Source organism: Neurospora hispaniola, assembly GCF_033458365.1.
Source record: "Neurospora hispaniola strain FGSC 10403 chromosome Unknown B0T23scaffold_6, whole genome shotgun sequence".
In the NCBI taxonomy this organism is placed as follows: domain Eukaryota; kingdom Fungi; phylum Ascomycota; class Sordariomycetes; order Sordariales; family Sordariaceae; genus Neurospora; species Neurospora hispaniola.
The window spans coordinates 1,972,564-1,997,012 of record NW_026944411.1 but is presented as its reverse complement, the minus strand read 5'-3'; the positions used below and the strand labels follow the sequence as shown (position 1 = coordinate 1,997,012).

At 52.8% G+C, this 24,449-nt stretch overlaps 8 protein-coding genes across 8 annotated transcripts; 5 read left to right on the top strand and 3 right to left on the bottom strand.

Moving 5' to 3' along the window:
- Window positions 1-16: 16 nt before the first annotated feature.
- Window positions 17-561, bottom strand: B0T23DRAFT_384925 (uncharacterized protein). The gene has a single exon (XM_062837502.1). It carries the CDS (start codon window positions 396-398, stop codon window positions 102-104), a length of 297 nt encoding a protein of 98 aa, XP_062690909.1. The 5' UTR covers window positions 399-561; the 3' UTR covers window positions 17-101.
- An 858-nt stretch (window positions 562-1,419) lies between these two features.
- B0T23DRAFT_321506 (ferric reductase like transmembrane component-domain-containing protein) lies at window positions 1,420-3,069 on the bottom strand (the record flags this gene model as incomplete). Its single annotated transcript, XM_062835240.1, has 1 exon — window positions 1,420-3,069. The coding sequence occupies one exon, from the start codon at window positions 3,067-3,069 to the stop codon at window positions 1,420-1,422; it is 1,650 nt and encodes a 549-aa protein (XP_062690908.1).
- A 1,383-nt stretch (window positions 3,070-4,452) lies between these two features.
- B0T23DRAFT_196055 (uncharacterized protein) lies at window positions 4,453-5,905 on the top strand. Its single transcript, XM_062833293.1, has one exon. It carries the CDS (start codon window positions 4,807-4,809, stop codon window positions 5,743-5,745), a length of 939 nt encoding a protein of 312 aa, XP_062690907.1. The 5' UTR covers window positions 4,453-4,806; the 3' UTR covers window positions 5,746-5,905.
- A 2,441-nt stretch (window positions 5,906-8,346) lies between these two features.
- On the top strand, window positions 8,347-9,439 carry B0T23DRAFT_384918 (uncharacterized protein). The gene is made up of 5 exons (XM_062837501.1): window positions 8,347-8,604; window positions 8,704-8,868; window positions 8,932-8,994; window positions 9,052-9,095; window positions 9,159-9,439. Exons 1-5 carry the CDS (start codon window positions 8,554-8,556, stop codon window positions 9,166-9,168), a joined length of 333 nt encoding a protein of 110 aa, XP_062690906.1. The 5' UTR covers window positions 8,347-8,553; the 3' UTR covers window positions 9,169-9,439.
- Window positions 9,440-10,244: 805 nt separating this feature from the next.
- Window positions 10,245-12,715, top strand: B0T23DRAFT_430684 (uncharacterized protein; the record flags this gene model as incomplete). Its single annotated transcript, XM_062840267.1, has 3 exons — window positions 10,245-10,256; window positions 10,350-11,153; window positions 11,213-12,715. 3 exons carry the CDS (start codon window positions 10,245-10,247, stop codon window positions 12,713-12,715), a joined length of 2,319 nt encoding a protein of 772 aa, XP_062690905.1.
- A 930-nt stretch (window positions 12,716-13,645) lies between these two features.
- B0T23DRAFT_196023 (putative PHOSPHOADENOSINE PHOSPHOSULFATE reductase) lies at window positions 13,646-14,789 on the bottom strand. Its single transcript, XM_062833292.1, has one exon. The coding sequence runs from the start codon at window positions 14,686-14,688 to the stop codon at window positions 13,753-13,755; it is 936 nt and encodes a 311-aa protein (XP_062690904.1). The 5' UTR covers window positions 14,689-14,789; the 3' UTR covers window positions 13,646-13,752.
- Window positions 14,790-16,992: 2,203 nt separating this feature from the next.
- On the top strand, window positions 16,993-18,745 carry B0T23DRAFT_195991 (HAD-like domain-containing protein). Its single transcript, XM_062833291.1, has one exon. The coding sequence runs from the start codon at window positions 17,119-17,121 to the stop codon at window positions 18,607-18,609; it is 1,491 nt and encodes a 496-aa protein (XP_062690903.1). The 5' UTR covers window positions 16,993-17,118; the 3' UTR covers window positions 18,610-18,745.
- Window positions 18,746-21,991: 3,246 nt separating this feature from the next.
- Window positions 21,992-24,159, top strand: B0T23DRAFT_384908 (translation elongation factor EF-1 alpha). Its single transcript, XM_062837500.1, has 4 exons — window positions 21,992-22,209; window positions 22,302-22,431; window positions 22,669-22,807; window positions 22,867-24,159. The coding sequence occupies exons 1-4, from the start codon at window positions 22,205-22,207 to the stop codon at window positions 23,973-23,975; spliced, it is 1,383 nt and encodes a 460-aa protein (XP_062690902.1). The 5' UTR covers window positions 21,992-22,204; the 3' UTR covers window positions 23,976-24,159.
- Window positions 24,160-24,449: the final 290 nt, after the last annotated feature.

Genomic DNA, 24,449 nt, shown 5'->3' with positions numbered 1-24,449 from the left:
GTACATAGTAGTGTGTGTACATGCACGACAATAATGAATTGGCCACCCAGGACTGGCTCGTTCGCTATGAATCTCTAGCAAACTTTTCCAGGGACAACACGTCAATTGGACAGCCAAAGCCGTTCTAAGGCCGCCTCTCCACTGCACACACTACTACTGTACACTAGTTGCTCGTCCGGCCTCCCGGGCCCGAGGAAGCTGTGTTTACTTCGAGAACTTCCATGTGGACGACCAGTCCTCCGATTCGGGGGTCCGGCGCTGGCATACCACTGCATACGCCATCCCGACCTGAACCTTGACGCCATCAACGACGGAGATCCCGGGCTGGACGGCTTGCGCAATGGCCGGACAAGGGACAGGCCGCTCCCAATTTGAACTAATAATAACAGGGGATACATTCCCAAAGCCCCACTCCCTTCTCCGCCACATGTATCGTCACCGATGATCGGACTTCTCGTTGCCAGGGGGGGATCATGCGATTGCCTGGAATGTTTACTTCTAAACCCGTTGGAAGCCGATCTTAGACAGGCCTTCGCAGTCACTCTTTTTCTTCCTAAAGCACGGATTCATCAGAAAAGAAAAGATCATGAAAAGAAACATCTCCTATTCTCGCGGGGTTGCCCCCTAGCGTGGAAGTTAGTGCACATCCGCTGTAACGCCGTTAGAAGCCATGCGTCATGCCAATCCAATGTTATGCGGGACCAGCAAGGTGTCTCGCGCCCTGTCATCTACAAGTGACAAAAAAGTAGTCATATGAAAGAAATAAGCCTTCCCAAAGCTCTCACTGAGAGTGCTTCACATCTGTAAAACCGGTGATTCGATTAACCAAAAAGACACACACCGTGACAGGTAAGGTCATCCTCGTCAACAGCTACGGAAGTAACCATCAATCACAAGCCACAAGCCACAAACCTCGGACTTCAGATCTAATCCCGGATCAACACCAAAGGCACCTTGATGTCATATCTCCATTCAAGTTGAGAACACGGGAGTTCCTTATCAGGATAGTGTTGCCTCATCCGTATGCATGTTCACGCCGCATCGCCTACAGACAGCAAAACCATAAGGTGAATAGCACACAGATTCACCACAGAGATGAGAAGGTAGTTGTAATTATCATCATAGATGCTATGTAGGTATTCACAGCAGGCGCGGATCGATATGTACAAAGAAGCCATTCCCTTTTTTTGCCTTGTTCACACCTGATGTTGAAAGCCAAAAAGAAGAAAAAGAATTCGCTTCTTTCTGAGGAGATCGAGAGATTCATCGCCATGCTAGGTAGGTCAGTAGGTATTTAGGTAGCCTGCAGGCAGCCAGCTAGGAAAAAAGAAAAGCAGAGAAAGATAGATGCCCCTAACGAACAAAAAAAGAGAGAAAAAGATGTCTTCTCCCAAACCCAGAACTTGAAAAGGATGGAGATTACCAAGTAAAACTTTCCTCCACAAAATCAATCACCGTTCCCCTCTCCCTCTGACAATTCCTTACCGCATGCCTCACATCATCCGCCAACCCACCCGGTCCGCACACCGTCACGCACATGGCCCCCTGCTGCTCATGTACCTCCTTAGCCATCAACATCGGTATGTTGGGCCGACCAGGGAACATCTGCACTGATCGCGACGCGCTCGCCATCTCTCTTGGGTTCTTCGGCCTCGTCACGAACAGTTTGATGTGCAGGATCTCTTTTCGTCTTGGCAGCCTCAGTATCGCGTCCATCCACGGCCTGATCCACTCGAGAGACTCAAAGTCGCGCACAATCCAGATCAGCACCACGCGCCGCGTGGCGACCGTGCCGTCCGCGTACCCCTCGACCAGGTGGCGCAGGTACGAGATCTGGTGCGTGATGCCCGTGGCGCCGGCGAAGAGGACGGCCGTGCCGTAGCTGTCGAGCGAGTGGTGGCCCGCGTAGGGCCCTTCGAACGCGGCGCGGATCGTGATGCCTGGCTTTCGGCGGTCGGCAGTGCCGGCTACGGCATGGTCATACAGATTGCGGGTGAAGCCCGAGTGGGCGCCGATGACGAAGGAGACAGAGGTGGCGACGGGTTTTTTAATGCTGAGACGGGAGGAAGGACTTGCGGCTGCGCCAATGTCCTTCTCGGTGATGGGAAGCAGTTCGTCCTCGGTGGTGTGATCGACCCAGGCGATGGAGAACGGGTGGTTCTCCCACGAGCGGATGCCGCTGAAGCGGAGGTAGGCGTGGGTGCCCGGCTGGACGTCGACGTAGCGCGGGAGACTGAGGGTCACGCGGCAGGTCTCGCCGGGCATGGGCTCGACGAAGGCGGTGGTGATTCCGCGAGCGCGTGACCAGTTGCAGTAGGCGAGTCGAAACATGCGTGCCAGCCGGTCGGCGATCCAGACGCAGAAGATACCGATGATCCAGGGGAGCTGGGGAAGTCCGCCCGGGAGGGTCGCGGTAACGCAGTGGACCCACGTCGCAGCGAAGGAGACAAAGGCGAGGATGATGTGCGTGTTGAGGAAGGTCTCGTAAAAGGCGTGGCGCACAGGAGACAGAGACAGGATCAGAATGGCGACCATGGCGGCTGTACCGGCCATTCCAGAGCCGATGAAGCGGTCATTGAATGTCTTCTCTTTGACGCCAGCCCAGCCATTGTCGGCTACCTGGACGATGGCCCATGCAATCAAGTGAAGGAGCACCTCAAAGACCACGACACGGCCCATCCATCGATGAAGAAGATTATAAGTGTCGAAGCTGACTTGTAGGAGACCAATAAGCGGGTTGTTTCGGCCGGCGAGGATGATGAGCGGAACCATGTTGACCATAGCAAGAGTGCCCGACCGTCCGCGAAGTTCGGCCAAGAATGAGTACTTGTTCTCGTTGCCCCAGTTGAGGATGAACATGTACGCTAGGTTGCTGGCCAGATAAAGGAGAAGAAGGACGCTGTGAAGCCTCGAGGGTAGAGTACCCATGTTCATGGCGCTCGAGAGTCGGATTTCTCGGTTGTGGCGTTTGTTCCATAAGGGGGCATAGATGAGATTCCTCTTGACACCCGGCATCCAGCTCCATTGCTTCACTTTCCAAAAGTGTTGTCTATCGCCTGGGATAGACATGGCTGAAAGTAACCGTAGCTTCGCCCATGATAGCTCTATAATTCTGACTCCCAGTACCACGACGGCGACCGCCCCCATACTAAGCCAGAGTGTATCCCTAAACAAGAGGTTCATAGGTTGATTGACTCCGCTGAGTCCTGTGTTGAAGGGGGCGATGGTGGGATTCGCCGCCCTTTCGGGTAATGTATGTGTTGCTGCCATATCTTCGTTTCGTATTTGCATTGCTGGTGTGAAGTGATCGCCTGGGTTGTTGAAGTCGAGTGCAGCGAGCCTGCGCCGCTGGGTAAGATCCATTTGCGATGTTGTAATGTTCGAGAGTTCGACGTGGTCCGGTGGTAGGTAAGATCCTTAAACGAGGGTAGAGAATGCGGGTAGAAAGCTAGGAGGAGCTTGTGCCAGTAGTCTTCGCGCTAAATGTGTCGATTCGCTGAAAGAGAGTGTGCGGTGACCCAGATTCGTGAATATTATCGAATGAGATGCCAACTAGTGTATAATCGTATCATGCTCGGGCAAAACCGAGATGGAACGTTCTGCCGAGACAAGAATCTCGAAATGGCTAAGTGAAGCGCCCAAGCCGCCCGTTGGGCTGGGTTCAGGGGGATGAAGCAAACAAACTCTTGGTCTGTCTTGGTCCCTGATTATTCACTTGTAAGTACCGGGGGTAGAGGCGCTTGCTTGTCGTTTGTGCGGCGCTGCGCTGGGCCTCTGAAGGATAACGAGAATCAACTTTGATCTTCTTTGCCTGATAATACCCGTGTGACCTATGACCGGATCCCGTGCCGCCTAGGTAAACCCAAGAACTTTGTATTGTAGGTCGACAACTGACGATTTTCCCCTGTTGGTTGATGATGGGCTGCGCCGGCGAGCCTAAGTTGATCGATCAGGGCAAACACCGCAAACTTGCTGGTAATTGTCCGACGGAGAGCCCTTTTATCTAACCGAAGAACCTGTTCGAAAGGTTGCTTTGCCGTCTGTTTTGCGCAACGGGCAACGTGTGATTTGCTGGCAGCTGGTAACAACAGCTTGTCGCTGGGGTGACTAGAAGGCGACGGGAAGGGTAACCGTTGAATCGTTTATCGTTCGGTACTGTTTAACTTCATCCACCACCAAAGACCTTGTTTCCGGGGAACAATTCCCCGCGTGCCCGTGACGGCGGTAACGAAAGAACCAAAGGCGAACTGACGTGCACAGTCTGTTACTGCCGGTGTGTAGAATCCAAATCCGACAAATGACTTGGAATGCGAAATGACGTAAAGTGAATGAGAGTAAGGGGTAAAGAGCGAAAGGGGCTTGAAATGACAGGCGCCCTGTGTCAGGTACGTAGTTGGCTGTTCGCAGAAGAGGTGGTAAGTAAAGAGTGCAATGGTGAAAAGAAAGGCAGCGCTTGACTTACTCACTGGATGTCACGAAAGCGATCGTTATTCAGGTCTGTGATCAATAGAGCCGCTGGCGTGGAATGGTCTGGCGAGTCGCTGATTCTCTCGTCCGTTGAGATTGCCCTTTCGGGAATTGGATGAACGACAGTTTAAGTGATGAACCACAAAAACTCCACAACCAGCCGAGGGATGAGAAAGGTACGTAGATCGCCGCGCGTGCCCAAAATAAGAATAAAAATAAATTAGAGATGGACCTTCGCGACCAGACCGCAGGGGAAAAAAAGATTTAAAGAGCAACGCCGGCTTGGTGTCTGCAGAAACCAAGAGGGCATGACGCTGTTCCATCCAACAAACGACAGATATGTTCCTCGGCGGCAATCTGCTCCCTCTGCCTCAGCCCAAGCGGAATAAGACCGAACAAAATTCTCTTTCCCCCCCTGGAGCAGTGGCGGATGCAACGAGCACAACTCGGCGGTCGAACACGCATATACGGAAAGAATCCCGTACGACGAGCAACCACAATCGGACTGTCCTGGGCCGACAAAAGAGAGCCCCAGCCTGGGCAAAGTGTGAGTGTGATCTCACACACCTTGACACTTCACTTGTCCCAATTTCTCTTGTCCGGAAATCCAACCGGACTGGCGGGATGTGGATTCAAGCCCTCCCAGAGCACGGGGCCCTGCAACGAATTGTGACATTGGGTTCGCTTCGCCCCATTCCAAGGAGAACTAGCCGGATAAATCGGAGCACATGGAATGAGGGAGATCCTATCGTGGATCAACAGGGCAAGGATGTATTGTCCAAGTGGCCCAGCGGTGCTCAGCCCACGGGCAGGCCAGTCCCGAGGGACTATTGGAGAGACCGTACGTCTGGCTGCCATGCTCTCAGGGGCAAAAACGATGACGGGGGGAAAAGACCAAAAGGATTGGTGTACAACAAACGCAAGATGCTGCGGGGTGGTAGTTGGACCACGCAAAAGGGAAGCTCCACCATACGGCCTGAACCCAGGGCTCAGCTTCTGAAACATCAAACATTGCTGCTTGATGGTAGGCCACTTGCTAAGCGGACCGTATTTCCGCTTCCTCTACTTTCTCTTATGTTTTATGGCTCCATCCCTCTTTTTCGCTTGATATTCCCTTCCCCATTTGCCCCCAGGGGGGCCTTCGTGGCTGGTCTCCACGACATTTCGGAGATCGTGCCATTCCCAGATAACAAGCTCTTGGGCCCATCAGCGCACGGCCTGGGAGCTTGGCTGTTCGATCCTGTACGTACCAGGTCTCCATTATATGCATTGCCATGATTCACAGGCGTACGGTAACACCGCAACAACAAACAAGAGTGGACGGGGTTAGCGTAGGAACCCGAGGTGCGTAGTCTCACGACGTTAGAAGAGACGCCAATTAGCTATGCTTGCTATGCAAAGGGCCGGCAGTCGTCCACGCCCTTGACAGATCCCTTGGCGGGCTCGGGCGGCTAGGGAGAGAATGTCGTGGGACGACATCGAGAAGGAACCATGTGCGATGCTCGACGTCATGATACGAAGGAGAATGCCAGTGAACGGCAGCCACGAGTCTCCCGGCCTTTCGGATAAGAACCGTTATACTCGTCGGGGATTCGAAATCTAACTAGCGGCTGGCGCGAGTAATAAAGGCCTGGGCACTTCCGTGCTCGAGTTGGTGATGTTTACGCAAGCGATCCGAGGTGAACATGGCCCGACCCCATGACGATTCAAGCTCCCTTCTTTGACTTCTTTCTGCAAGTGGTACGAATCTAGCACAGATTCAGTCAATAGCGGCCCCATTGTGGGGAACTGACCCCTCCAAATGCTCCTTGTCATTATATAAACGTGGGGGGAGGGGGGAGGAGTGCTGCCGACGCAACAGAAGGGCAGAACGAAGCCAAGCTTTTTGGAACATTACTGCAAGAAACATCGAGACTATCGGAACCAACCGGCTTTAGAACGACGCTCTGTGGACCTCCAGCGTTACCTGTTAGGATCGCGGAGGTACAAGGCCCGGTGACATCCACCTGGCGTACTCCTGCCAAGGATCACAATCATATATACAGCCCTGGGCTTGACGTGAAGCCGACAGCTTTCCCTTTTGTACCCATCAAATTGTGAAGCGAACGGAAAAGAGGCCGAAAGTTTGTGGGAGCTTATGCCTTGCATTACAGAGCACATCATGGCAATTTGGCTCGGCCATTTCTCGGAATCAACTCTCCACGGCTTGCGTTTAGTGACTTCAACATTCTGCGTGATGTAGTATGTACACAGGCTCACATTCAGATCGGAGAGGGTCGCTATCGCTGTTAGAGCGAGGTATTCTTGTCCGGTTGCAACCCCTACTTGCTCAAGGTACACAATTGCTCCCGCTGATTCTGACCCGTAACCAGGTAAAACGGAGGGTATTCAGAGCTGTAATGCTGCGAAAGGGTGTATGAGTACAGTTACGACAAGCTGTCGAGTACGTTTCTGGGCTTTCTGGGCTCGCTCCGACTGTTTGAGGCATCCTGGTTGAAGTTGTTTTGCTGCTTAACGCGAAGACCAGAACATGACCTTTGGATCTCGATGGCAGGCTCAGCTAAAGCGAGATCTAAGATGGAATCCGGGGTTGCATCATCAGTCATGTCAACCCTTCCAGTTCCCGATGTCGATATTCCTTTGGCGCAGCGACCCAGCCGTATCGAGCCATTTCTCTGGTGGAAACCATGGAGGTAGACAGTCAGAAGCTTGCTGTAACCCCGACCACCGCGAGGCCGCCATGCAGGCTTCTTGATGGTTGTCTTCCATCAGGCAGCCCATCTGGGTGAAGCAGAGCCCAACCTGCCCGATATGTGGTTCATCTTGTGATCCCCAAGGACACCAGCCTCACGAAGACGTCAGGTTTGACGCGCGATAAGCCGGAAAAGCCGTGTCTCCTTGCCGCGATTTGATGGCCGATCTTGCTTGAACTCATAGAGTGGATTTGATGTCAGAAGCAGTGAATTCCCCACGGCATGACGTGATGATGTTCGGAAACTAACCATCTAACACCCGTCAACTAAGATCTTGGATTCTTCCCGGTGCGCGCGTCCTTGAATTTCGAATCATGCTGTATCTGGCCGGTCATCCCTCGCGGTGGGCAGGGTGCCTCCAGAAGACAAGTGGCTCAGGCAAGCGATCCGGTTATGCCTTTGCCGGTCAGCGTACAAGAGGGCTCTCTTTATATAAGGGCCTCTGATCATTCGCTGAATCCTGAGAACTTTGTCTTGATGGAAGAACGTAACGTCCGTATCCTTTCCGATCTCTAAGGCTCCGAGAGATAACTGAGTGGTTGTAAGGATAACCGAAGATGGACAGTCCGATCCTGGTTGCTCGGCTGCTCGGTTATGAGAGCCCGTGACGAAGCTGTAAGATGTTTTTTTTTTTTTTTTTTTTTTGTTTTTTTTTTTTTTTTTTTTTTTTTTGGTGATACGATGGAAGCATTTGGTTCTGAGTTTAGTCGGGGTGCTTTGATCCAGAATAAGAGGCATTGTACTCGGCGTGTCTAGTATGCTTTGCTGTGGCTATTTGATCGAGTGCAAGGAGGCATTTGAAACTGGAAAGGACAATTCGAATATGCAGTGGCGCAAGACTCCGGGCCGAACAATCATTATAAGAATTGTAACGGGAACCATGAATTGGGAAATGGCAGTAATGGACAAAGGTCCGGAAGCGGAAGGGTTAGTGGACGAGAAGTGATCGAATGGGCGAGAGGAAGAGGACGTCGTAAGCCATCATATGCCACAGACATGAATGAATGCATTTATCGAGATGTTGAGTAACCGTAGATCTCAGTCATGCTACGCATAGTGTATGTACATATCCGAGCCACCCAGCACTCGCGCCAAGGTCGCAAACCACATCTGAAATGCGGACGTCCGAGCTTTCGCCGTACGCTGACGGCCGAAGGCAAACGCATCATCACGACCGATCGACGAGCCATATTCGCCGGCGGCTTGACTTCTTCTACAGCACCTTTTTCCTACCACACTCACGAGTTTCTCCACGAGGCACGAGCATACCAAATCGTACGCAGCAAGCAGCACAGAGGCAAAAAGAGGGAAACGGGAAAGGAAGTCGATCGACATGTCTACCGTCGCAAGGACTGGCGAGTCAGCCGGCAAAGTTCTGTCGCTGGTACGCAGCGTGCCTTTCTACACACTTCTTTCCCTGGATCGCAAACGCTATTTGGGCTAGTATAACACAAACGCTAACATCTTAGCCTTGAACCAACAGTATCGTCAGCTTTTGCGCCAGGGAAATCAGTTTTCCTCTTACAACTTCAGAGAATACGCCAAGCGCCGCACAAGAGACGCTTTTAGGGAAAACAAGAACGTGGAAGATCCTAGACAGGTGCAGGAACTTGTGCAGAAAGGGTTACAGAATCTCCAGATGCTCAAGGTATGCCGGGCACTTGAGCTGAGACGCGACCTGGAGAATACAGACAAGTTGACATTGAAATAGCGCCAAACAGTTATTAGCCAGTTTTACCAACAGGACCGCTTGGTCGTCGAGGGTGGGCTCTCGGTAAGTCTTCCTGAACTTATTCGTGGAGTATATCAGAGGTGATCTAACAAGTCGCAGGGTAAGGATAAAGAAGGAGGTAAGCTCAGGCAGAAGGATACTGGGTGAGTTATAATCTTGAGAAGCAGATTTGGGAAGAGCTGTCTTGCTAACGAACTGAACCTCAGCTGGGACTAAATGGCTGCAGGCGAAAATCCCTGTTTAGTTGTCGCTTTGTACAAATGACACGGGAAGAAAAAAAAGGCTATGTATAATACTACGAGTGAAGGGTTGGCGAAGAGTACACCTGTTCGAGCCCGCAGGAATGATGACGCGATACCAATACCAGCTTTGATTTAGCAGGCCAACAAGTCCAAAGGTGGTAGTCGACGGGGCTTCTCTGATAGCAGAGGATAATTAAATCAGTTACCAGATCAGATTCCAGTGATTCGGGACAATTATGAACGGTCCCTTGGGTGTAGTTTATGTCTTGGTTGTGTCGTGCCATGATAACCGGCTTTCCGGATCACCATCAGAACCTGCGAATCCTTGTCGCAACTGGATCGACTCGTTCCTTGCATATCCGAGATCTGTTTGGCAGTGAGGGCTGCCTTAAGAAGGTAAATTGCTTTACCGAGCATTTATGTCCCATTGGCATGGTCAGTGCGACCAGTGCGCGCGACCACTGACCACTGCAGTCAATCGAGTGTCAGGTTGGCCGCCGCGACTTGAATGCGACGCGCAACATCACCTTGTCGACTTCCATCCTTCCATTGACAACATTCTTAGCTGGTAGCATAGGATCGATTTCTTGTGGAAGCTACCTCTGCATCAGTACGGGCTCCCCTTACTCTTCTCTTTCTCTATTACATACCTACCTACCTACCGGTATAGTTTGCGCCATATCGTTACGTAGTCCGGCATCTAGTCGCTTTCAACCGATCTATCGTTATTGTTCATCGTCATCCATCCTTCTGTCCAGGTTCCAACACAGAACAAGCAGCACTTAGAAGCAGTCCCTGGACCGCTGACTTGCACTCACCCACCGACGTTGATCCACCTCTATCCAAGGTTAGACTTCGACATATTCGACCATCTGTTCCACGGTCACCAGTATACGTCCACGTACCTCCCTCTTGGATAGAACTATTGGTGTTTTGGATATCGACACAACAGTGTTACACTTTTTTGGCGTTTCGTACTTATCTGCCTGGGCATGAGAAAGAACAGCTGGAGGTTCGGTATCTCAGTAGACAGACCTTCACACACTTTCAATGGCGCCCACCGTGAGTTTGCTCGCCTTAGTCCCGTCTCGAGTTCCTGCTTGCTGCCACAACTGAACTATTTCTGACCATGCGGTTGTGTTTGCGCAACTCTAGTACCATCGATCAGCAGCCCAGACTCGGCGTGGCGCTCGCAGCGGTTTCCCGGAACACGACGACTTCGAGGGTCTACCTGTACGCCAATGGAGACAGGAATGGGTCAATGTAACACCTCCCCAACCTGCAGAGGCTACGCAGAAAAACGATATCTGGGACGTCGAGCTGCCCTTTGGCATGCCCAAGGAAACCAAGCTGCTCCCAACCCACAGCCAGGAGCTCTTGCGCGCCGCTCGCTCTGGCCGACTCTACAAGAGACCCGCCCCGACCGACGACGACGATGAAAACGTTGACATTGACAACATCAAGGGCGACAAGAAGGAAAGCGATGCGGCTGCTGAAGGGTTCACCGTGAAGATGTGGAAGCAAACACCACGTAACATCGAAGGACCTGCTGAATCACATCTGGCCAAGCGCCATAAGAACACGGTCACATTACCACCAAAGTCGAGGCTGGTACAGATAGCCCAGGGACCGACGGTTACCAGAGCAACCGTCCGGCGTATTGACGCCGCCGGCAACCCCTACGAGCAGACGATCACTTTGGCCGAGGGACAACAGGTTGATGGCGAGATCATATCAACAACGGTGGTGCCGGCACCAGTCGCTGCGGCTGAGGTTGCGGCTCAGGCTGCGCCGCCTGCACCAGTCAGGAGAAGGCCTCCTCCGCCAAAGAGGAAGGCTAAGGGCCCTGGTCGAGGTCGCAAGAAGGGTAAGCTGCCACTCCCAACAACAACGCGGCCAGAGCCGACTAGTGTGGAGGCCGGTGATGCAGAGGTCAAGATGGAGGGCACTCCAGTAAACGTAAGTGTTTCTCTAACGTATATCACACTCGCGCTAGCCAAGCTGACAGTACGGCACAGGGAATCAAAATCGAAGAAACCGGTGACAGTGCGAACCAGGATAGCGAAATGGCCGATTCCTCACAGATTCCTTCCGATGATGATGACGGCGACGATGGCGACGAAGGGGAAGAAGAAGGCGATGCCGACGAAAGCATGGCTGAGGGCGATACCCCTGGTGTTGATACCAGCATCAGTCAGGACCAAGACCAGGAGATGGGCGACGCAGGAGCATCGGAAGTTATTCGGCCCAGCTCAACTGAAGAGCCAGAAGGAGATGCCGGTAATGAGGAAGATGCTGCTGCCAGGTCGCGCCTTGGCAGCAGCCTCGCCCCGCCAACGCTCGGATCACTTGCGTCAATGAGACTTGAAGGGAGTCCACTGAAGAATGTAATGATCCGATCGCCAACAGAGCCTCCAGAGTCTAGGTCAGATGTGCCAGGGGTTGAGGGATCTTTCTTCCCGTCTACGGCTGTAGACGACGCTAAGACCGAAGTTACGGCTGCGGCGAAGGAGTTTGACACACAAGACACTTCTGTCAGCGCTGCTTTCCTTTCCGAAGTGGTGGTAGAGGCCGAGCAGCCGGTAGCTGACGCAGTGGATGTTACAACTGGAACCATCGCAATGGATGTCGACACCAACTCTGAGCAGCAACAGCCCGCAAAATCGACTCCATCTGCCGAAGCTAAAGTTGAGGATCTTGGGGCTGCACTAGACTTGCCAGGGTTGCGGTCAGACGCTCCAACCTCAATTTCCACGTCGACCACTTCCACCACGGCAGGTACAACAACAGAAATGATAACCACGGCCACAGAAACAGCATCGGCACTGATAGAATCCTCGTCCGTTCCCGCAGACGCCCCGGTGGAAGAAGTCGATGTACTTCAGGAGCAACTTTCAGACGATGCTGTACCCACGATAGCAGAGCCCTTGCTCCAACCGCCAGACTCCCCGGCCCTGCTCCCCACTGCTACGACAGAGGATGAAGACGACGGGCTTAACTTGCTCGGTAGCCTGGAAAGGGAACTAGACCGTCAAGAGGAAGTGAGTCGCGCCGGTAGTGCCGCCAGCGGTGCCGGTACAGGTGCGGCTGCGGGTGCCACTACCAAACAAGAGAGCAACGGTGGAGTGGACAATCAGAAAGACACCAAGGCTGGCGAAGAAAAGCCATTGTCAGAGCCGGAGACACAGGGAGCTGCGGTAGAAGATGGAGGTAATACTGCCGAGTCGGACAAAGTCGGTACTGAGGCTACTGTCGATGTCACTGCCATTGCCGGTGCTGCTGCTCCTCCTCCTCCTCCTTCTCCTTCCCCCCCTGCTACTACTGCCAGAGACGAAGAAAAGCCGAAAGAGGCTACCGCAGGCACCCCAGCGGAAAGTCAGGAAGCGGCTAAACAACAAGAGCAGGGACAAAAGGAAGACGGCCCTGCTTCCACTGCACTTAGTGCTGATGGTGATAGTGTTCTAAAGGAATCAGAACCGGAATCGGTCCAGCAAGTCGTTGAACCGCCAAAGCAAGAGTAGGATGGCCTTGGAGTAGACAAGGAATTTGACGTTGACCGGTTTCGGGGGAAATTGGCTAACGAGCTGAGCTCCGTGCGGTAGTGACTCAAAGGGAGTTTTGGTTGTTTGAAAAAGGTGTCACTCTCCCGGGAATTGTGTAGTGGATTGTGATTTCTGATAATCCTGTCTTGGGGAAGAATGTGAACAAAAGCTTTGCGAGCTTCGAAGCAAACAAAGGTGGCTGTTGGCCCGACTTGAGATTGATGTCACTCTTAGGTATGTTTGGCATATATGCACAAGAAAGAAGCGAGGCTGTTTTTCGTATGAGATTGTGTAAATTTGTTGTTTGTCGACAGCATCGGTTGCCTGCTTGTCTGGCTTACATCCCGCACCCACTTTAATTTTCATTGTGTTATGTCGATTCAATATGACGTTGAAGGGTGTGCTACTAAAGTGGAAGTTCACCGCCAAGGCAAGCAGTGTCACGGGTGGTCTTCGCTGTGATGATCCGACTGGCTTCGCAAAACCTTGCCTTGAACGGGCGCGACCTACGAATCAGAGATGCAGTGGCGCTTTAGAGCAAATGACTAACACAACATCAAAAAAGCCGCTTGTTTGTTAACGTCAATCAGATACACGGACACTTGCAAGTACTGATCAACTTCACACGCACATGAGCAAAGATGTGTTCATAACGATACTATTTGTCTCTAAAAATCTAAGACCGATCGTACCTAATGCAACTCGGTGCGGCCGACTACTCTCAGGAGTCGCTGATGTATATATTGTCCTCCTGCCCACAAACGCCTGCCCGAATGCCCATTTTGAAACGCCACAATGCTAACAAATACTTGAATGCTTTCCACTCGCAATGAAGTGATGATCCATCAACGCACCCAAGGGCGAACATGGAAAAAAGAAGAAAAGAAGAAAAAAGACGACGCCTTGAAAGACAGTTGCCAATCGAGGCCCAAAAGTCTCCCACGTCAACGAGAGATACGAAGCCCGTCCTCCCATCCAGCCACCCCTCTAATTCTCTTTTACCTCCTTTTCTTCTTTCAAGCCTGAACCGTCTCAACCGGAGCAGCACCCTTTGCCTGCTTCCTCGCGTTCTCCGCCAAAAACTGGGCATACCTGCTCTGCTTGTTATGGATTCCGCACTCAGTCTTGTTCTTGCCCTTCCAGCGCCCAGCACGCTCGTCCTCGCCCGCGGCGACGGGGCTAGTCGAGTGCCAATCACCAATGGACTTGTACCCCTTATCGAGCAGCTCGTTGTAAGGCACTTGGTGCTCATCAATGTAGGCCTTGACCTGCTGGAAGCTCCAGTTGACGAGCGGGTTGATCTTGACGATGCCACGCTCCTCATCCAGCTCAATGACGGGAATGGAGCCGCGTGCACCTCCCTGGGAGCGGCGGCGGCCTGTGAAAACGGCAGCCACCTTGAGTTCCTGGTAGGCGCGGTTCTGCGGCTCCACCTTGGCGATCCAGTCGTATAGTTCTTCGGAGGTTTCGTACAACTTCTCGCCGTAGAGGGCCTCAAACTCGTCGACGGTGGACACGTCGGCCGGCTTGAAGACGTGCAGCCGGATGTTGGGGTAGCGCTCCTGCACGCGGTCGACGAGAGCATAAGTTTCCTTGAAGTGGTAGAGCGTGTCGAGGAAGATCAGGTCGACGGGGGCCGCGTCGGGTGACTCCTTGGCTAGCTTGGAGAGCATGTCGAGCGTGACGAGGCCGGTCAGGCCGAAGGCCGTGGTCTGGAAGAGGTTGGGGAAGAGAATCTTGCAGAAGCGGAGGATGTCCAGGGCCTCCATGTTCTCGAGCTGTTTGTTTAGGTGGTCGAGATGAGGCTTGGTGAGAGAAATCAAGGGAAGGTTGGCGGTGGAGGAGTTGGCGGAAGCGAAGCCGGAGTCGACGGAGGCGTTGTCGTCAAACTTGCCGTCAAGCTTGGGGGACGAGGCCCTGGTGGAGGTCTGGGAGTTTTGCTCGGAGGCCATGTTGAAGATGGATGGATGGATGGATGGATGGATGAGGTTTGGTGATGTGTCTGTTGTGGATGAGTGAGTGGTGACAGTGTATGTGTGAGACGACCACTTTCGGACAACGACCGATGACAACCTTGATGGACGATACGATAGATCACGGAGCTAAGAATCGCAGGATATGGAAACAAGACCAAGCAAACTACGCTTCGGAAAATGGGAGCAGAGTGGCTTATAAGAGAATCCGGAGATAAGATGGGCTCGACGGACAAGCGTGGAACTGGGGCTGGAATTTATGGTATCTTGTGGAATCCGAGAAGAAAGAGGAGGAGTCTGGGGTCCTTTGCGGTTCCGATTTCAAGTCTTGCAAATCTGGGGCACAGAGGAAATCATGACCAAGCCAGAATCATTAGTAATTCCGCAAGTCAACGCATCTGCTGGACTTTGACGCCGGGCATTGAGCACACCATCCACACCTACGACTGCAGAGAACGGGTCAGCATTGGCCGTACACCCTCTAGGGGACATTTGACTGGACCCATGATGGCCGAAGAACGGTGTCAGACCGGGGCTGAAGACGCAATCGCAGCGTTGTTCGCAGTGCGTCGGTTTCTTTGGGATGGTGGTGTTGAAAAGGAGGCTGATCACGACATCTGGACGCCCTGCCATTGGTCAATGCCGCCTGGCTTTTGTGGGGATTTATATGCCGTAGCGTCTTCCTCACATCGGACGGTTTGAAAGAACGTCCGGCCGTCCGTTGCAGGTGAGTCTTAACTTGGGACCCCCGGGGTGCCGATTTCTCTGTGGCGAGCAGAGTGAAGCTCCAACCAGAGCAGGACTTTTGCTTGCTCAAAACCCCCTCGCTCCATGTCTTCGCTCCATGCCCCTGGCGTCCCAAAGGCACGCTGCTCTGTCGTCAGAGACCCAAGTCTTGATCATCAACGTCATCACCTACCGAAATTCCATTTTGCCTCGCCGTGGCTTGTGATCGTGCTTTCAGGCTCATAGAACATGGCGCATGTTCTAGCGCGATCTGTCAGCCGTTGCCATATCATGCAGTGTATAGGTACTACAGCATGCGGTTTGGATGTGTTTCCGGAAACTCGTTGTATGTACGTATACACTAGCAGCTGCCCTGCCTCTGCTTAGAAACTGTCACCATCCAATCATATCCCTCGGACAATTGCAGCCGAATAGGGTATATTCAAAAGTCGCGTGTGATGTCACTTTTCCCCTTCGCTTGACCCCACAAGGCGCGACGTTAATCCACCGTACATACATCGAGGAATGGAACTTCAACATTTTGCGATTACTTGGGGCTTCCACCGCACCGGTAAGGTGTCGCGCTTCTCTTGGACACACTGCGCATCATGAGATTGGAGGGCATCGAGGTAGCTCATTCTCTGGAAGCCCGTTTCTTTCAGTTGGAGGCGAAATCGCCTTCTTCTCTTGTCCTGGGCCTTTTGTGCCACTGCCATGGAAAAACTATAACACCACGAAGCAACGTCAACCGGGAAAAGATTTCTAAGGACAGACGCATGCAGTTTCCTACGTGCTGCAAGTAGTATCTGCATACCTCTACCGCTGACTTTCCGATTGTCAGGATCGAGTTCAGAAGTTCCCTTACCGAGTGCCGCGAGGCCGATATCCGCTCCAAAACCCCAACAGCAAGCGCTCTTTCCACATCTGAAACCAAGGGCATTAAGAGAACCTCAGTTTCTCGTCGGCCGTCCGGAGATGCTGAGCTCCCATTTTATTTTCCACCGATCTCCAAAAGCCCATTTTCCCATCAACCCAAGATTAATCCCAGACTGGTGATAGACATGGACATGCTGAGGGCAGTTTGGGAACAAACGGGCGCAAACACGCGGCCTGTCATGCGATTCTGAAACCCTGTGCCAACTTTGCCTTGGGCATAACGAACCTGGTCGCCAACAGCGCTCTCCTGTTAATCCCTTCCACCCAGGCGCATATCATATGCCACCAGGACGGGGGAAGGCATGGCGTGCCGTGTCTCGTGCTCCGATCCCGGTAAAGCCGCTCCATTTGTCAAGGTCCCGGGCGGGGCAGCACGGGTGCCAAAACCAGGCTTTTGGTGGGGTCGTGCATGCCGCTTCCACTTCGGTTGGTGTCCCCAAGGCACTGCATTGTGCCAGTCCTGACGCCGGAGAGCGAAACCCGATTTTCTATTGACTGATCGCTGATAGCATCCAGTCACACTTTCACCCTACCGCGCGGTCGCATCAACAAAGGCCAGCCCTCGTGTCTCTCTATTTTTTCCCGACAACCGCAAGCGCTTTATTACACTACAGCGCGGTCGCCCTTAGGTGTCACTATTCGCAGTTACGATCAGGCATTTAACTGCTTGTCGCGTTCTACTAGGAACGTCGAACACGCCTGCGCCAGTGTTTAGTCACAGCCTCGAGTCGCATCCAGACCACAACCATGTCCGACAGAAGCAATACCGCCCGAGTTCAACGGCCGTCGCTGTCCTCCAGCATGAGAAGCAGCTCGTACCTCCAGGAGCACCAGCAGTACCGTGCCCCCAATAAGCCTGAGGGGCACTATGGCATCGACACGGTTGTCGAGGACATGAACGCGACATCGATCGCGACCTTGCCATCACCCATTGTCCCTCCTAAGGGCGTCGCCCGCTTCAAGGGCATTCCTTCTCCTGAGCACCCGCCGACCATTGTCGAGAGTGGGCTGAGCCACGAACTCTCCCACCCCAACTGTACCCCGGCTCCCGGCACCAGAAGCGACAAACTCGTCGCAACTCTCTACTACAAGTCCACGGCGCCCCGCATCTCCAATGCTATTCCTTCGCCCCAGCAGGCGTCCTCTCCGGCCGGGAGCCAGTCACCCAAGGGTCGCGCCGCCGACTCTGAGATACCCGGTAACATGGCCCCGACCAGCAGCCTCGACACATTCCCCCTTGAGCCGCCCACTGCCGAACCAGAACCTCTCGACCACCTCTACGGCTCCTACGTCTCGCCCATGTGCATCACCTCTTTCCTCCACCTCATGTCTAGCTTCCCGCTACCTCCCGGCGCTTCTGACCTGAACTCGGCCCACCGCTGCCTAAAGCTCGATCAGACCCCCGACCACCACCCACTCGTGGTCGAGTTGACTCTCTCTCCCGGCCCTTCGCTTGACTATCTCCCTCTTGCGGATCTGCGCAAGCACGAGCTTATTTACCGGTTCGAGCGCGAGTGGAACGTCGATGTCGCCCTGCGTGCCGACTCTCTTTTCCGCAGGTATCCTCGCCTAGTCGTCTTCGATATGGACAGCACTCTTATCACACAGGAGGTTATCGATCTCCTCGCTGCTACTATCAAGGACCCGCCCGACCTTGCCGCCCGCGTTGCCGACATCACCCACCGCGCCATGTTAGGCGAGCTTGAATTCGATTCCGCCTTCCGCGAGCGCGTGAAGTTGCTCACTGGCCTCCCTAGCACCCTCTTCAACGATCTTCGTCCCGTTCTAGAGGTTACCAACGGCGTGCGGCCCCTATTGCGCGCCCTTAAGCGCCTTGGTGTCAAGACCGCCGTTCTCTCTGGTGGCTTCCTACCTCTGACGAGCTGGTTGGCTGGCGAGCTCGGCCTCGACTATGCGCATGCGAATGAGGTGGTTATTGACGACGCGACTGGTCGTCTGACTGGTGAGGTCAAGGGTCGCATCGTCGGCGCGGAGCGCAAGCGCGAGCTGCTGATCGAGATTGCGGGCAAGGAGGGCATTCCGTTGGATCAGGTGGTGGCGGTAGGAGACGGAGCGAACGATCTGCTCATGATGGATGCGGCCGGTCTGGGTGTCGCGTGGAATGCAAAGCCGAGGGTGCAGATGGAGGCGAGCGCGAGGCTAAATGGCGATAGCTTGCTTGATCTGCTTTACCTGTTTGGGTTCAACGACGAGGAGATTTCGCAGCTCATCCAGTAAAGGAGCAATTGTGAGTCAGACGGGGAGTAATAACATACGATTGGGATGGGACAGCAGTTCTTAGAGGGGCCATTAGTCTATCATAACGGCCACGTACATGGTATGCCGATGGGAGTCTGGGATGGATATGGTTTCTTGGTATACGACGCGATACCTCCAAGTACATAGTCGAGAAAAGAAAAGATAAAATGGTAGGACACAGAGAACGGCATGATGATCATTATGAATTAGTTGGGCGATAGGATATAACGATTATCAAAGTACTTATGAAATGGTCCATTTTTTTGCCAGCTTTTGTCAGCCAGTCTACATAATCTCATGGCAGTGCCTATACCGCAAGCAACTTCCTAGAACATGTCGATCAAATCTCGATCGGTCACGGAAACGCACCCCAAGTGGGTATGACGTATGGTTACCGCAGGAGTGGGCAGGCTGCAGTGGACGCATTTTCTGGAACGTGGGTGTCTCCAGACCCGTTCGTGCCTGTGCGACGACTTTCGTCTATCACGGTTGCTTCAAGCTCGTACAGGCTTATGATAATCAAGACCTCGAGCAAATACATCACATAATGTTGGATAGGATGTGACTGGTTGAGGCAGAACAAGCCATCTTGTTAGAATTGGCAAGGTTTCTACGAGATGTTGTGGACATCTGATACTTGATATCGATGGACCCTGGTAGAATCTGGAAAAGAATGAACCATGTTACTTTTCGTAAGATGTAAGTATTGTAGAATGAAGACTGTTTGAGAACTTGAATGCTTGTAGTGTCCGGTCCCAACACTACGATCCATCTATCGAACATCGATAGACTGACGCTTTTGCTCAACCAATTCACTCGTGGTACGAATGAACGATAGCTATAGGTATCTGGCACGCGAAGATGTGAGTTCCTAGAAGTATTACATTTCAAACTGAAGCAATCCAACTATTACATGGGAGTTCACACAGCATACGTGGCCACGATATAAGTTGATATGCTAATGGTTGAAGATACTCGTCGTTGTTCGAGTCCTCGACTCCAAACTTCACAGCTTCAGTCGCAACTGGCAAATTCCAAGTTTATTGACGACACGATGCCTCGTGTGATCGAGAACCCTCTGGAACACATTCACACATAGTTCATCCCAAGATAACTACCTACGGCTGTTTGTAATTTGCCACTCAGGATCTGGGCCAACAACTCATCTGAAACCAAAGGCAAGGAAATGCTACCCGGCGAGGAGCCCCCATGAGTGAGGACGAATTAGGAAACGAGACCTTTTTTTTTTTTTTCTCTTCGTCAGCTTCAAGCGATGCTTTGACTGCAAAGATCAGGCACTGATAACTATATTTTCTTTCTGGATTGACTTGCACTACATTACAGTATAGTATCTGGATTCTTTGTCCTCGTAGCTGACCACACATCGCCCCGTCTGACGCCAATCACGACGTCTCACTGACTATGGTGATGTTTTCATGGTGAAGTCGAGGTGAACCTCAACGGGTACCTCATCGGTGGTTGCCGTGCCACCAGAGGCCACAAACAGGGGTCTGAGGCCTTGGGCGGCAACCCATCAGGTTACTGGGGCCTCGACGTAACCTACCAAGTCATCCAATCAGATGAATGGGGGAAAGAGGCGGGAGGAAGGACGAAACCTGAACCGTTACAGTTGTTGAATGGTCTCCAACGGGCTTTGCGGGTGTATCGACTACGCAGTACACATGCAAAGGTCAAAAATGTGCCGGTTGTCGATGGTAGGCAGGGCGGGGACAGCAACAAAAAAAAGAAAAGAAAAAGAAATCAGAGGTTCGCCCGTCCGGTGGAGGCGGAGGAGGAAGAACCTCATGGCCAACAAAGGACAGGACCTGGTACGATTTGCGTGAAAGAAAAAGCTTGGTGTTGTCCACTTTGACATTTTGCCAAACCCCACTTGATGGTACTATTAAAACTCCGCAGACAGGGACAGATGTGCCGGAGAGCAACAAGGAATAAATTTTTCAGATAGCCCTAACCCCGGAACAACTAAGATCACGATTCTCACAAATCAGTAGGTTTCATTGGCGTTTGCATCCGTGTTCTTGTTGGTCTCGGTGAAGCTCGAGATATGACTCGGGCAACCACGACGGGCGTCTCACATCAGACCGGGATGAATGGGGGCTTCTACGCCACCATTGGCCTATCCAGCTCAATGTCAAACAATCCAGACATGCCAGGTTGAGTGGCATCGCATCTGGCTACCAACGCAGCCGACAGCAAGGCATGGACAGCGTGCAGCACCGAAAAAGCCATTTGTTCCCGGGAAAGGCAGGCGTCCAGGCCCGGCCCGGAACCAACGCATCGCGAGGGAGAGCCCTGGAGACGGGGGCAGCGGGCTGTGAAATGCGAAGTGAGAGAAGCATGATTCAAGACCCAAATGAGATTCAAGAAAAGGCCGGACAGGGTGACATTCATGGCCACGCTTTCACAATATCTCAACGTCGACGTACGTATACATGGGAACGTTCGCGGTCAACAAGGTTGGAAAGCAATACTGCCCTTGTGCGGCAACGCTGCGGGGTGTGTCTCACCAGCGAATCAAAAAATTTTGAGTCACGCTGGCCGCTAGAGAAACTCGTTAGATCCATTGTCGTTTCGCCTGTGGTTGGGCTTTGGAAGCTAGATGCGCCAAAGCCCAAACTGCATGAGCCCTTCACGGCTACGACGCAGGCGATCCCATGGAGTACCCTCATATCAATAATAATGTACATATCCACCGTGACCACTGAACTACACTAGTCTAAAGTGAAGCTTGTGGGTAGCGTAGGAAAAAAAAATTTCATCAACAGTCGCTTGTCCGTATCGTTTCCGGCAGCACTCACCGCAAATGCGTGTGTAGCGAGGGATGAAGGGTGAGGCGAAAGCCAGGGATCGGCATCGAGACTCTATTGGAGGGGCAAACTGGTGCTTCACAACTCAGCAAATTCTCAGCCGAAAGGAGGGGCAGCGGAATAGAGGGGCAAGGCAGGCAGGCACCAGGTCGGAAGGGGAAAAGCTCACATCGTGTATAGGATGACCAATTGCAGCATACCAACAGTTGTTATCAGACTGGCCGATTCTTGCAAACTGAACCCGATGACCGGTTTTGTGTGCAATTTCTGATCAGACGAGATTTCGGTGATGGGTGCGATGAAGGCAACAAAATCACTCTGAAAAATGAAATCAGACGGTACATTTGGAAGAAAAATCCACTTTGGCTAGTGTAGTAGTGAATGTGATTGAATAGCGTTGAGGGGCTGTGAACGGTACCCAGCAAACAATAAGTCGGTACGTGAAGGGTCACGCATGGGACGGCAAGGCGCGGCATGAACAAGGGAGGTCAAAGTTTTGACGATTTTGAGGGCTAGCTCCACTTTTTCATTCCATTTTTTTTGTGCCCGGGCTCCTGCAGGCAGACCCGGCCCCACCAAGTCCATTTTTTTGCCCTCCCCACTGGACTTAAAATCTCAACCCTCCTCCAAACTATTTCAAGCTTTTCTTCCTCTTCCTCTCTTCGTCGGCATACCTGATTCAAGCAATCTCCTGCCACTTTCACATTTCTAGCGCAAAGTCGCCAGTCAGCACATCAACCGTCAAAATGGGGTACGTCAATCCGTCATCACGTCGTCGTCGCTATCAATCAGGTCGCGCGCACTGCAGTCGCTCTACGCATCATTTGCTAACAACTGCCACAGCAAGGAGGACAAGACTCACATCAACGTCGTCGTTATCGGCCACGTCGATTCCGGCAAGTCCACCACTACCGGTCACTTGATCTACAAGTGCGGTGGTATCGACAAGCGTACCATCGAGAAGTTCGAGAAGGTCAGTCACCATCTGCTCAGCTCACCATCTTCATCGCCATTTCACTCTGCTCTGCCATTCTGTTGTCTTTGGGCCTTTCCCCGCTGGTTTGGCTTTGTGGCAACCCCTCACCTTATGGTGGGGTTGGGGTCAAAGATTTTCGCTTGGCTGCGCACAGACCCACTTACCCCGCGTTCGAACAACACCAAGCAACTCCGACTCATTTACACTCGACATGATGCTGACTACCAACTACAGGAAGCCGCTGAGCTCGGCAAGGGTTCCTTCAAGTATGCCTGGGTTCTTGACAAGCTCAAGGCCGAGCGTGAGCGTGGTATCACCATCGATATCGCCCTCTGGAAGTTCGAGACTCCCAAGTACTACGTCACCGTCATCGGTATGTCGCACTATAGCCCCGCATTTATTCCAACTCATGCTAATTCATTACCTTAACAGATGCCCCCGGTCATCGTGATTTCATCAAGAACATGATCACTGGTACCTCCCAGGCTGATTGCGCTATTCTCATCATTGCCGCCGGTACTGGTGAGTTCGAGGCTGGTATCTCCAAGGATGGCCAGACCCGTGAGCACGCTCTGCTCGCCTACACCCTCGGTGTCAAGCAGCTCATTGTTGCCATCAACAAGATGGACACCACCCAGTGGTCCCAGACCCGTTTCGAGGAGATCATCAAGGAGACCAAGAACTTCATCAAGAAGGTTGGCTACAACCCCGCTGGTGTCGCTTTCGTCCCCATCTCCGGCTTCAACGGCGACAACATGCTTGAGCCCTCCACCAACTGCCCCTGGTACAAGGGTTGGGAGAAGGAGACCAAGGCCGGCAAGGCCACTGGCAAGACCCTCCTCGAGGCCATCGACGCCATTGAGCCCCCCAAGCGTCCTACCGACAAGCCCCTCCGTCTTCCCCTCCAGGATGTCTACAAGATCGGTGGTATCGGCACAGTGCCCGTCGGCCGTATCGAGACTGGTGTCCTCAAGCCCGGTATGGTCGTTACCTTCGCTCCTTCCAACGTTACCACTGAAGTCAAGTCCGTCGAGATGCACCACGAGCAGCTCGCTCAGGGTGTCCCCGGTGACAACGTCGGCTTCAACGTGAAGAACGTTTCCGTCAAGGATATCCGCCGTGGTAACGTTGCCGGTGACTCCAAGAACGACCCCCCTGCTGGCGCCGCTTCTTTCACCGCCCAGGTTATCGTTCTCAACCACCCCGGTCAGGTCGGTGCCGGCTACGCCCCCGTCCTCGACTGCCACACTGCCCACATTGCCTGCAAGTTCGCCGAGCTCCTCGAGAAGATCGACCGCCGTACTGGTAAGGCTGTTGAGGCCTCCCCCAAGTTCATCAAGTCTGGTGATGCTGCCATCGTCAAGATGATTCCCTCCAAGCCCATGTGCGTTGAGGCTTTCACCGACTACCCTCCCCTCGGCCGTTTCGCCGTCCGTGACATGCGTCAGACCGTCGCCGTCGGTGTCATCAAGGCCGTCGACAAGTCCACCGCTGCCGCTGGCAAGGTCACCAAGTCCGCTGCCAAGGCCGCCAAGAAGTAAATTACTTCTTGACCAAGCAAAAAACTTACGAATCTCCTTGCGTTGCATGAGCACTCGGTTGTTTTGGGCACAATGATGAGAGGGTTGGTCTGGGATTTTACGACGGATACAAAACCTCCTGTGCTGAGGACAAGATAGAGGCTAGATAATGACTACAAAATGATGATTCCCCATGAACAAGCAACACAAATGTCCCGTTCTGTACTTTCTTGCTGTGTCGTGCTCTTGTTCTCCACTTATTCGAGGCCTCTACCTTCACCTTCTGTTTCGGCCTTCTTCGTCTACTGGCTATGCATTTGTTAACAGTTTGTTGGTTGCCTGCGCACCTACATCCCTGATCTTTCTGCACATTCCCACCTCCGTGTTGGCCATATATTTGGATTCCTTGCGCGCTCATCGTCGATCTCGTTCGTCTCGCCTATCTTCCAGTGATTCACTGAACATCCGAAGTCTTCTGTATAACTGTAAACAGCT